Source organism: Macaca mulatta, chromosome 4 (assembly GCF_049350105.2).
Source record: "Macaca mulatta isolate MMU2019108-1 chromosome 4, T2T-MMU8v2.0, whole genome shotgun sequence".
Lineage (NCBI taxonomy): Eukaryota > Metazoa > Chordata > Mammalia > Primates > Cercopithecidae > Macaca > Macaca mulatta.
The window spans coordinates 86513157-86525296 of NC_133409.1; the positions used below are offsets into that span (position 1 = coordinate 86513157).

At 45.2% G+C, this 12140-nt stretch overlaps 2 protein-coding genes across 3 annotated transcripts in view; one reads left to right on the forward strand and one right to left on the reverse strand.

Annotated features, from left to right (window-relative positions):
- Positions 1 to 2469: 2469 nt before the first annotated feature.
- LOC144340315 (uncharacterized) lies at positions 2470 to 3970 on the reverse strand. Its single transcript, XM_077999649.1, has 2 exons — positions 3832 to 3970; positions 2470 to 3618 (listed from the first exon to the last, which is right to left on the reverse strand). The coding sequence occupies exon 2, from the start codon at positions 3502 to 3504 to the stop codon at positions 2752 to 2754; it is 753 nt and encodes a 250-aa protein (XP_077855775.1). The 5' UTR covers positions 3505 to 3618; positions 3832 to 3970; the 3' UTR covers positions 2470 to 2751.
- The window catches only part of FAXC (failed axon connections homolog, metaxin like GST domain containing), a 67514-nt gene continuing 58284 nt past the window's right edge, over positions 2911 to 12140 (forward strand). Inside the window, exons 1-3 of one of the 2 annotated variants that reach the window (XM_077998343.1) lie at positions 2911 to 3105; positions 3581 to 3702; positions 10160 to 10295. In XM_077998343.1, coding sequence (XP_077854469.1) covers positions 3596 to 3702; positions 10160 to 10295 — 243 coding nt within the window. In that variant the 5' untranslated portion in view covers positions 2911 to 3105; positions 3581 to 3595. 2 annotated transcript variants of the gene reach the window in all.

Here is a 12140-nt window from a genome sequence, read left to right on the forward strand (position 1 = left end):
GTCAGCCTCCTTAGCTCCTCTTGTTAACCCAGCTGTGTTCAGTTCCTTTCTGCTGAGTTCATCCCCCTACTACCACTCCTCTGGGGCTGAGTCCCTTCACCCTGAGCCTGAGTCTCCCGTCTTTCTACAGCTGGCTTGCACCCCTTTGTAGAGCAGCTTTTCCTTCTGGAACTCAGTCTGACTTTGGATGAAGAGTTGGCTGAGGATTGCATCAGTCGGTGCCTTTACAGCTGGAGCTGCTTTCCTTGCTCCCCAAAGGTTTGTTCTGAGGTTCTTCTTCTTCTTTTTTTGAGATGGAATCTCACTCTGTCACCCAGGCTAGAGTGCTGTGGTGCAATCTCGGCTCACTGCAACCTCTGCCTCCTGGGTTCAAGTGATTCTCCTGCCTCAGACTCCCGAGTAGCTGGGGTTACAGGTGCCCACCACCATGCCTGGCTAAGTTTTATATTTTTTTAGTAGAGATAGGATTTCACCATGTTGGCCAGGCTGGTCTCAAACTCTTGACCTCAAGTGATCTGCCCACCTCCCAAAGTGCTGGGATTGCAGGCGTGAGTCACCCCACCATGCCTGGCCTATTCTGACATTCTGATACCAAATATTTGTCCAACTCAGATTTGCTGTCTCCTCAGTCTACTCTTCCTCCTTTCATCTTATACAACCCTAGCAATAATCATATTTACTCTTCTATGCCATGGATCTAAAAGTTAAAATTTAACATGTATCAGATTAAGATGACATTTTAGTTTCTCTTGTGGGATTTTATTTTATTTTTATTTTTGTTTTTTTTTTGAGATGGTGTCTCGCTCTTTTTTTTTTTTTTTTTGAGACGGAGTCTCGCTCTGTCGCCCAGGCTGGAGTGCAGTGGCCGGATCTCAGCTCACTGCAAGCTCCGCCTCCCGGGTTTACGCCATTCTCCTGCCTCAGCCTCCCGAGTAGCTGGGACTACAGGCGCCCGCCACCTCGCCCGGCTAGTGTTTTTGTATTTTTTTTAGTAGAGACGGGGTTTCACCATGTTAGCCAGGATGGTCTCGATCTCCTGACCTTGTGATCCACCCATCTCGGCCTCCCAAAGTGCTGGGATTACAGGCTTGAGCCACCGCGCCCGGCCTGGTGTCTCGCTCTTGTTGCCCAGGCTGGAGTGCAAGGGCACAATCTCTCCTCACTGCGACCTCTGCCTCCCAGGTTCAAGCAATTCTCCTGCTTAGTCTTCAGAGTAGCTGGAATTACAGGCGCTCGCCACCACACCCGGCTAATTTTTTGTATTTTTAGTAGAGACAGAGTTTCACCATGTTGGCCAGGCTGATCTCGAACTCCCGACCTTAGGTGATCCACCAGCCTCGGCCTCCCAAAGTGTTGGGATTACAGGTGTGAACCACCTGCGCCCAGCCCACGTCTGCTTCTTAAAGACTTTCACTGCAGTGTTCTTCTAAAAATGTAAACCATGTTTGAACCAGAGACCAGTTGATGCTCAACAGTTGTCTGATACTCCCAGGAAGCAGCAGTGGGCCCCCGGCCTGCATGTGTGGGTGGGGCAGGTCACCATGAGTGAGAGCCAATTGTAGTCAGTGTCTTTCTGGGATAAAAATACTATACTTCTTCTGGTTTCTAACTTGTTTTTGGGCATTAGGTTTGTCAGGATTGACTCTCCCTTTTGCCTTCCATATTCTTCCACTCAAGGTAATTTATGCCCATCCCCATGCCTAGACCTAGATACACAAATAATGTGATCCCAAGTACTAAACTTATATTCTTTAAATATTGGCTCAGTGTTCACTGAGAGCAAAGACTGAGTGCTCTGTGGGAAGGGCACAGAAGGAGCATGGAGAATCCCTGGTGCCAGCCCTCCTTGTTCCCTCTTCCGGAGCACTGCAGCTCTGGTCCCAAACTTAACTACTCTGCTTCTTGCCGACAAGGCCAGGCAGCTTTCTGGTCTCTCTCCTTGCAAGATCGGCTGGTGACCACCTCAGTCACCCCAGGAGGTCGCTGGGTTTCACTCCTTACAACCTACTCATGGGAGCTTCACTTAAAACCACACACATTACTTCTTCCTGGGAGGTCACATGTTCCCAGGAGTGTCTGGGGCGTCTCACACGCTGGTGCCTAGGCATCAGCTGACTAGCCCCTCCCCGTCTCGTTGAGGCCACACGTCCATATTTATCATTTTTTAACAATATGACCACACTCCTTGCCTGTTCTAAGGGGCTAGTGTGGCAGGAGAGGAAAAAAGGGGGGAGTCCTTTTGCACCTCAATCTCTGTCCCCAGGCAAAAGTCTGGCGGTTTCTTTTATCCATCCTTCCACCTTAAGAGTGATGAACCTCCACTGTCCTGTTTCCTTTTTCAGTTCTTCCAATTTAAAATTATCCATGCTCTTGCTAAAATCTGTGCATATATTACAAGCGTCTACTCTTTGTACTTATGAACTTTAATAAATGAAGTTAAAGGAAAAAAATACACTGAACACACACACAGTTGTTAGACAGATTTTCTTAACCAAAAGAGGGACCCCCGCCCCCCCAACCAAAACCCTGTATCAGCGAGTTCCCTGATAGTGACTTCAAAGAGGAAAGACTTGAAGTGGGTTTGTCAGAGAAATCTCTCTAGGTATTTTGTTATTTGTCAAACCAGACATCTCGTCCCTGCGAACACCTGGTCAATCTCGAGGTAACTGTGTAATGTAATAAGAGTGTTTTTTACACATTATGCAAATACACAGCGCTTTCCTGATGGCCAGAACAATCTGATTCCCGACTTTAATCCCGGCCCCCGCTCCCAGCCCCCGCCTGGTGGCGTCTCCTGCCCGCAGCTCCGCGCCGCCCCAGGTGAGTCCTGCGCGTTCCCCGCTCTGGGGCCCGCGGGAGGGGCTGGAGCGCAGGCGGAGGGCGGGCCGGGGTAGGGGAGGACCAGGATCCGGGCCCCGACTGCAGCTTCCTCACGGTGAAGCCGCATTTCCAGGCACCTCCGCCGCCCTTGCCCGCGCGCGGCGAGCGGTTTTTGGGCGTGCCGCCTGGAAGCGCGGAGCCCGCCCGGCGCGCCCCAGCCCTGCAGATCCGGCCCCGGCGGAGGCGGCCGGACCGCGGAGATGCGGGGCGGGGGCAGGGCGCGGGGTAGGTGACTTTATCCCGCCTCTGTTTGCCTGCCCCGGGGAGCAATGACATCACGCGGCCTTCTCCAGGCGCCGACACAAAGAGCGGGGCGGAGAGGCCGCTGCGGGGGGAGCCGGCGGCCGCTGCTGCCGCCCAGGGCTCTGGGGCCCCGCCGGCCAGGCCCGCAGTCCGCGGCCAGCGTCCTTCCTCCTCCTCCTCCTCTGCCGCCGCCTCCTCAGTCGCCGCCGCCCGCGTCCTCCGCGCGCCTCTGAGCCCGCGCCGGGCCGCGCCGGCCCCTTCCCATGCAGGCGGCGCGGGCCCTGGGAGGGGCGCCCGGAGCCAGCCGCGCAGCATGCACTGGGGGGTTGGCTTTGCTTCGTCCAGGCCGTGCGTGGTGGATCTGAGCTGGAACCAGAGCATCTCCTTCTTCGGCTGGTGGGCCGGGTCCGAGGAGCCCTTCTCCTTTTATGGGGACATCATCGCTTTCCCTTTGCAGGATTACGGTGGGATCATGGCAGGGCTGGGCTCCGATCCCTGGTGGAAGAAAACCCTTTACTTGACCGGGGGAGCTTTGCTGGCCGCAGCTGCGTATCTGCTCCACGAACTCCTGGTCATTAGGTGAGCCGGAGAGAGGGACCCGCACAGGGGCGCCAAGAGGGGCACCTGACTAGGGCAGGGCTGGCGCGAGGGGGGCCCCTGCCAGCCCCTCGGTCACGCTGCCCAGATGCCCAAGCGTCCTGCAGTTACCTTTCCCTAAAGGCATTCGGTGGTCACCTGGCCGTGAGGGGCAGTTTGGAGTTGAAAGGAGAATTAAACCGGTGTTGGGAGGGAAAAACATTTGTCTCCCAAAATGCTCTGGGTCACTTGTCGTTATCTATTAAGAAATGTCCTTAGGAGGAGGATCTAAGTGCAGTGTGTTTGCAACAATAGAATTGGGCCCTGCAGAAATAGGTTACACTTTTATGAAATGCCTTGTTTATAAGTAATAATGCTGGAATATTAACTGCTAACCTTATCTTTTACTTAAAGGTTAGTTCTTCACCATCCTTCCCTAAATGTCAACATCAAAAGGCTGAAAAATTGCAAAAGCTCCAGAAACCTGCGGGTCCCTGTTAAAGATGCATGACCAAGTGTAGTGGTGTGCAGCTTTGATGCAGCCTTAACCTGGTTCTCTGCTTCTCTGGTATTGAACGCCAAGCACCATCTTCAGGCTTAGATGTCATTGTTGTGTGAGCAGTAGGACAGGCTAGCACATGGGTGTGTTGGGCATAACACGGAGTCGCCCAGTGCCGTAAACAGTTGCATCCGCTGCCGCAGAATGTTTACAAGATTGAGTTGGAAATACCAGAAAATGGAGGCCCCTGTTGTTGATACATCCAACCGGCACGAGATTTTTGTTTGGGTAGAGTAATACCACAGGGCACTGAGACAGTCGTTTGGCTAATTGATACATCAGTTAATGGTTAAAATTTACGTGCATTTGAGCCCTCCGTCACTGGAAGATTACCAGAAGCCCAGTTTTCAATAGCTCAGAATGTCCCTTTGCCAGTATTTTCAAAAGTGGAAGAAATGTGTCCACACTGCCTTATTCCAGTGGAGGAATCCTACACAATAGGTTATAAACAAAGACAGTGATAGGTGACCTTTACTAGCCTGCAGGGATCCGAGAAGATTATTGTGATAGCCTAATGTAGGTATTTGGCCTAACATACATATTTTGAATAGTTGCCATCTCTGAGAGGGTAGGAAATCATTTAGGTTTGGGGAAATGTATTGGTTTTCATATTATTTAGCCATATTTGAGGAAGTTTATTTTAAGCTTGTTGCACATTTAATTCTCTCACTTAACACATTGCTTTGAATCTAGCTGAACCAAACAAAAAAATTTGAAGAGAATTATCTCTCTAGATTATTTGTTAATTGTGCTAGTTTTAGAACTGTATTTCAAGTTAGATTTCAAGCTACCTAAAGAACTAAAACATTTGGGCAGCAATTTAAATGGTAACCCAGTTGTTTCTCAGTTGTATTCTAGTCTAAAGCCCTTGAGGAGATCCCGAACCATGAGACTTCTCAGCAGTGGAGGGAGTGAAGGCTTCACAGGACCAATTTTAAAACAGAGCTTAAATGACCTTGCAGAAACGGTATGGAGCTCAGCTCCCACTCTGGAGTAGGCCATGCCCTGGCAGGTGTGGTCACTGGAGCCTGAAGCGCTCTCTGCCCACAGATAGCTCCTAACTCATTTAGGGGACTATAAACCTCAGCACTGGATGCTTATTTGGACTAAGGAGTTTAATCCTAGGTTGATTCATTTTTCTTTTTTTTTTTTTGTTTTTTCTTTTGAGACATAGTCTCGCTCTCATCCATGCTGGAGTGCAGTGGCTTGATCTCAGCTCACTGCAACCTGTGCCTCCCTGGTTCAAGCGATTCTCCTGGCTCAGCCTCCTGAGTAGCTGGGATTACAGGCATGCACCACCGCTTCTGGATAATTTTTGTGTTTTTAGTAGAGATGGGGTTTCACCATGTTGGCCAGGCTGTTCTGGAACTCCTGGGCTCAAGCGATCCTCTGGCCTCAGTCTGCTGAGTTGCTGGGATTACAGGCATGAACCATTACACCTGGCTAATTTTTTTTTTAACTTTTTTGTGGAGATGGGGTCTCACGGTATTGCCCAGGCTGGTCTCAAACTCCTGGCCTCAAGCAGTCCTCCCTCCTTGGCTTCCCAAAGTGTTGGGTTTATAGGTGTGAGCCACCATGCTTGGCCAGTTTTGTTTCTGGACTAATGTTTGAGTTGAATTAGACATCTCTGAAGTAATGCAAACAATGAAGAAGGGCTATTTGTGAACACTGAGTAGAGACTTTGCATATATGGGCTTTGCATGTGTGACTGCATTTATTCCTGGCAACTGTTGTTTGAAGCTTGACACCCGTTTCATAGATAAGGAAATTGTAGCTCAGGGAGGTTAAGCAACTTGCCCAAGGTCACAAAGTTAAGAGTAGCAGGATCTAGATTCATATCAGAGCCTGCATTTTTTTTTTTTTTTTTTTTTTTTTTTTTTTTTTTTGAGACGGAGTCTCGCTCTGTCACCCGGGCTGGAGTGCAGTGGCCGGATCTCAGCTCACTGCAAGCTCCGCCTCCCGGGTTCATGCCATTCTCCTGCCTCAGCCTCCCGAGTAGCTGGGACTACAGGCGACCGCCACCTCACCCGGCTAGTTTTTTGTATTTTTTTTAGTAGAGACGGGGTTTCACCGTGTTAGCCAGGATGGTCTCGATCTCCTGACCTCGTGATCCGCCCGTCTCGGCCTCCCAAAGTGCTGGGATTACAGGCTTGAGCCACCGCGCCCGGCGAGCCTGCATTTTTTTAACCACTGCCTCTTAGATAGCATCTACTTTGGCTGGGCGCTGTGGCTTACGCCTGTAATCCCAGCACTTTGGGAGGCCGAGGCGGGTGGATCACGAGGTCAAGAGATAGAGACCATCCTGGTCAACATTGTGAAACCCCGTCTCTACTAAAAACAAACAAAAACAAAAATTAGCCTGGCATGGTAGCACACTCCTGTAGTCCTACAGCTACTCGGGAAGCTGAGGCAGGAGAATCGGTTGAACCTGGGAGGCGGAGGTTGCAGTGAGCTGAGATCGTGCCACTGCACTCCAGCCTGGCGAGAGAGCGAAACTCCGTCTCAAAAAAAAAAAAAAAAAAAAAAAAAAAGTACCTACTTTGAAATCAGTTTTGTTGAAAGAAGAGGAAGGAAGAGCAATGTGGAGAACTGAAGCATCGCTCAGGAAGACAGACCTGTAGCAGGTGCCTTTCTTGCAGCCTCTAGGGGAAGAGGAGTGGAGGGGCAAAGGGAAAAAAACAGGCAGGAAGGGCGAAGACCAAGGCTTTAGAGGTTACATGATAGCTACCTCCACTAAGGTGAAATCTAGGTTTCAACAGTCTTTGTAATTTAGGCAGAGAACAGAACAAAATCTGAAATATGTGATATGGAAAATACACCTTAAAATGACTTCCCTGAGTTTACTGGCTATTGTAAACTCTTCCCCAGCCTACCTGGATTTTCTGCTGCATAGACATAACCTTAATCTATGACTGTGTCTCTAGAGTGGAAGAGTAAAGTTGACAGGTGAGAATTATTTAGGATGTTTAATTAATGAATATAACCAAAGTAGGTTTTTGGGGGTTTTATCCATGTTTTTTTAGCACCATATTTTTAAATAAATATTGTTCCAACACACTACTTTGTTTTCCCTGAGTAGAGATAGCTTGGCAGCTGTCTTAAATTCAATCAGGCTTTGGAAATTTTTGTTTGTAAATTGAATGACTAAGTAATAACTTCATTACCAGTGCTTATTTGCACTTTTGACACACAGGGTCAGCCTCTTCTAGAACATTTAGTTGGTGAATCAACATCTGATCTCTGCAAACTAACAAATCATCAGCTGTATACAGAGGCATGTTCATCTGTGATATCGTTAGCCCCAGGAATAGTAGTAAACTAGCTAGTTAATGCTCTATGGGTGTCCTCTTCTACAAACTTTATGATAAGGTCACTTTATAAAATACAGCTGTGCGGGAAACAACTCACTCAATCGTCTGATCCTAAATTAGAGAGGAGTTTCTGACATATTGGAGGGAGGGCTCTGGAGCCACACTGTCTGGGTTCAAATTCAGACTCTGTCTGTAACCAACCACATAACCCTGGATATGACAGTAAGCTCTTGATGACTCAGTTTTCTCATCTGTAAAATGGTAATAGTAGTAGTAGCTTTTCTCATAGTTGATTAAATGAGTTAACACGTGACATGCTTAGAACAGAGTTTGTCATGGTCAAAATTCAGTAAAACTTGGCCATCATTAGCTGTGACTTTTATCAGAAAGTTCCAGGCTTCAGTGGTCTGAGTCAAACTGGCAGCTTTAATACAACTAACTGAGGAATTGCCCATTTTGGTGGCCTTGAAGTGCTTAAGAGCTGGAAACTGGAGTTATTTCAGAGTCAATCTTAAATTGATGTTCCTTAGGCAAGTTGTTTAACGTCTTTGAGCTTCAATTTTCTTATCTACTATAAAATAGTATAGTATGATATACCGAATTTAAACTATAACAATACCCATTCTAAAGTGTCATTGTCAGAATTAAATAAGTTAATATGTATAATATATATAAAGTCATTAGCATATGCTTGGTAGATAATTAGTATCCATTCTTAGTATGACATGGCCCAAATTAACAATTAGAATTAGATCGTTCTGGCTGATGGAGCAGGGATTTTTTGTTTGTCTTCTCTCCTGTCAGTTCTGAAATTTTTGTCTGGTTAATTTACATGAAAATACCACTTTGTGATGGGAATTATTTGACTGGACACAATCATTTAATTGTCAAATCTATGCAGTCTTGGAACATCATCTAAATGAGTTCTTGATTTTAAAATCTGACTTCCCAAACATTCCATCTAAATGAAAACATTTCTTTTATAGTAAATATTGCCAGAAAGCAGCAAATATTTTTATTTTTTTGACTTGACAGATATTTTCAAAATGAGTCTGAATTGTGAAGTTGAATGGGCCCTTGGGTGGTAAACTTTTCAAGAGAGTTTGTTTTATTAAATGGGGATCTGCAGGAAGTGGGCATCCATGTGATGAAGAGACAAAGAAATTATTCTTGCTTGGGTAGAAAGAAGCAGGTGTGGCGTTGTACTGGGAACAATGCGAGGGAACCAGAGGCTCAGGGAGGGCCAAGGGGAAGGAAGAGTGAAGTTTATCTGACTGGGAATCGGCTGGGTCAAATGAAGATGGAAATTGCAAAAGGGTCCCGAGGAGTGGGGTGTGAATGGGGCTGTGTGGAATGATGAGCTTGCAGGGATGAGACCATATCTCTTTGGATGAGAATAAATTCCACTATTACTTAATGCTTGATAGTTCACTAAATAGTTACAGTATTGCCTTATGTAATCCTCATGATAATCCATACAGAATTGGTACTGTCCTCACTCTCCAGGTGAAGATGGTGGAGAGATCTAGGCTAATGTGGCCAGTAAGGGAAGCAGGGCTTGGATTTGACACCAGGTGTCCAGACTTGGAATCCAGCATTCATTCCATTATGTAGTGGTTATTGAAAAACTGTATGCAGGGAAGTCCTCCTCACCCAAAAGAATAGCCAAAGGAAAAGATGGATGCGTGGCTGAGACAGAAGAAAGGGGAAAAGCAGGGGTACTAAAATACATGCTGTATGGTAAAAGTGGGGATGCTGGGAAGGCAGAAAATAAGGAAGACAGAGCTAGAGAGAGAGCATCCAGAAGGCGGGTTCCACGGCGTTACAGGTGAAAGAAGGGTTAGGTGAGGGCATGGGCAGTTGGGAAGAGGGACAAGAATATTCAGTCTCAGTTTCCCTACAGACTTGGGTCATAGCAGAGCAAATCTGCACTGTTATTCCTGGGTCTTCTGGATGAATAGACTGTTTCATGGTATAGTCTAATGGCCAAAAACACAGACTCTGACTTCTTGATTCAGTGCCCATTCTACCATTTACTAGCAATGTGACTTTGGGCAAGTTAATCCTCTGTGCCTGGATTTCCTCATCTATAAAACATGGTTAGCAGTAGTACCTACTTCATAAGGTTATTATGAAGATTAAAGGAGATAAGACCCGTGAGACCCTCAGAACAATGTGTGACACACAGCAAGCACAGAGTATCATTTTTATCCATCCAGCTTGTCCCTGGCAGGTAAACACAGCCGGCTGGAGAATAGGTGGACCAGTACCAGAAAATGTTCTTGTTGCCCAGAGGCCATAGGTAACAGAAGGAGGTTGGTTGGTGTATAGTTACTTTGCTGAGCCACTGGGGTTGTGGTAATATCATGGGAGTTTGTAAGGTTCTCTTGTGTTTTGACTAAGCTTCCATGAGTGCTGGGTGAGGTAAGCCCCTTCGACAAAGTGGTTGCTGGGTGAGGTAAGCCCCTGTGACAAACAGATCTGCTTGTTCACTGAGGAGCTTCAACCCTGCAGGGTCCTCTCAAGAAGTAAGGGAACTGAATGTGGATAACATGTGGATTGTTCTTTATTTCTGTTTTGGTTTTGACAGGAAACAGCAAGAGATTGACTCTAAAGATGCTATTATTTTACATCAGTTTGCAAGACCTAACAATGGTGTTCCCAGTTTATCTCCTTTCTGTTTAAAAATGGAAACTTATTTAAGGATGGCTGACTTACCGTATCAGGTACTTGTGTGCAAATATGTTTTCTTCTTATGACATCAGTATCAGGGGATGAGTATTTAACTAAAGGGGGGAATATTTCATCTCACACAGTGGATGCCAGAGGGGATGGGAGCTGAAACTAGCAGTGCCTAGTCCTTGGTAAGAGGGAAATAAAATACTTGGTTCCAGAGTCTGTTGATTTTTACAGATCCAATTTAATGATGGATCAAGAAGGTCTAAACTTTCGAGAGACTCAGCGCCATGATATTTTTCTTTAACAGAGTATTCTTTGGGCTGGGTGTGGTGGCTCACACCTGTAATCCCAGCACTTTGGGAGACTGAGGCAGGCGGATCACTTGAGGTCAGGAGTCTGAGACCAGCCTGGCCAACATGGTGAAACCCTGTCTCTACTGAAAATATACAAATTAGCCAGGCGTAGTGGCGGACCCCTGTAATCCCAGCTACCTGGGAGGCTGAGGCAGGAGAATCACTTGAACTGGGGAAGCAGAGGTTACAGTGAGCCGAGATTGCACCACTGCACTCCAGTCTGGGTGACAGAGCAAGACTCCATCTCAAAAAAAAAAAAAAAAAGTATGCTTTGGTTAATAATTTTGACAGGCCTACTGGGCCTTGACAAAGATTGGTGTGCCACTGCCTGATGTGGTTTTTTTACTTTAGGTTTTAGTTTATTGACAGCATTGTATTTTGTCCCTCATGAATCTTGGGGGCAGAAGGCCCAGTACGCCATGAGGTAGATATTTGTATATGTAGTGAGAGCTTTTCCACAGCACTCCATGTTCTGTTTGTGTGACTTTCAGGGAAACACTTGTTCATTTTAGTAGGAAGTAAGGAAGAGGAATGTACTTAAAGGTATATATTTCTCTCTGAGTAATGCTTGAGCTGTGTCTCACAAAGTCAACATGCTGTGTTTTCATAGTCATTCAATTCTATGTATTTTTTTAAAAGTTCACTTATGTTTTTATTTTTAACCAAGTTCTAGCCATATGGAATTATTTTAAGCTTTGATTTTTGTTATCATTTTTAATTTTATGGTCAGAGAAGATAGTCTCTGTGATATTGATTCCTTGGAATTTACTGAAGCTTTGGCCTGGTTTGTAGTTACTTTTTAAAAATGTTGAAAATAATTACATATGCTCTGTTTGGATATAGAGCTCTATATATATCTACTTGCTTAAACATGTTTGGTGTATTATTTAGACCTTCTATATTTCTGCTTATTTTTTGTCTGCTGGTTCTAGCAGCTTCTGAAAGGAGCATGTTAAAATATTCAAGTGTATTTGTTGATTTGTCTCTTTCCTGTCATTCTCTCAGTTCTTGCTTTATGTTAGAGTATTTATATATTTTAGGTTACATTGTTAGGTACATATAAAAGTTCACATCTTTCACTCTTGTTTATTTTTCCAGTATGTATCATCCATTTATGTCTCTTACGATTTTTTAAAAATCTTGAATTCTGTGTTATTAGATATCGAGATAGATTCTCCAGCCTTCTTTTGGTTCATATTTGCTTAGGATATCTTTCTTCATCCTCTCTCTTTCTCTCCCTCTTCTTGCTTATATCTAATTGGAGAGTCTTTTAATTGGCAACTTTAATCCATTTACACTTATTGAAATGATTGTTTTATTAGAAATTATTTCTAATATCTTATTTAATATTTTTCTCCTTACTACATTTTAAAAATTTTTCTCATTTCCTGCTTTCTAATAGATAGATAATTTTTTCTCATTTAAAACAAATTATATTTTTATTGTTATTGTAGATACTCTTAAGACCCAAATTTGTGTTTATGCTCATTAATTTGTTAAATGTATTAAAGTCTGTATTTATTCTGTTATAATACAAAC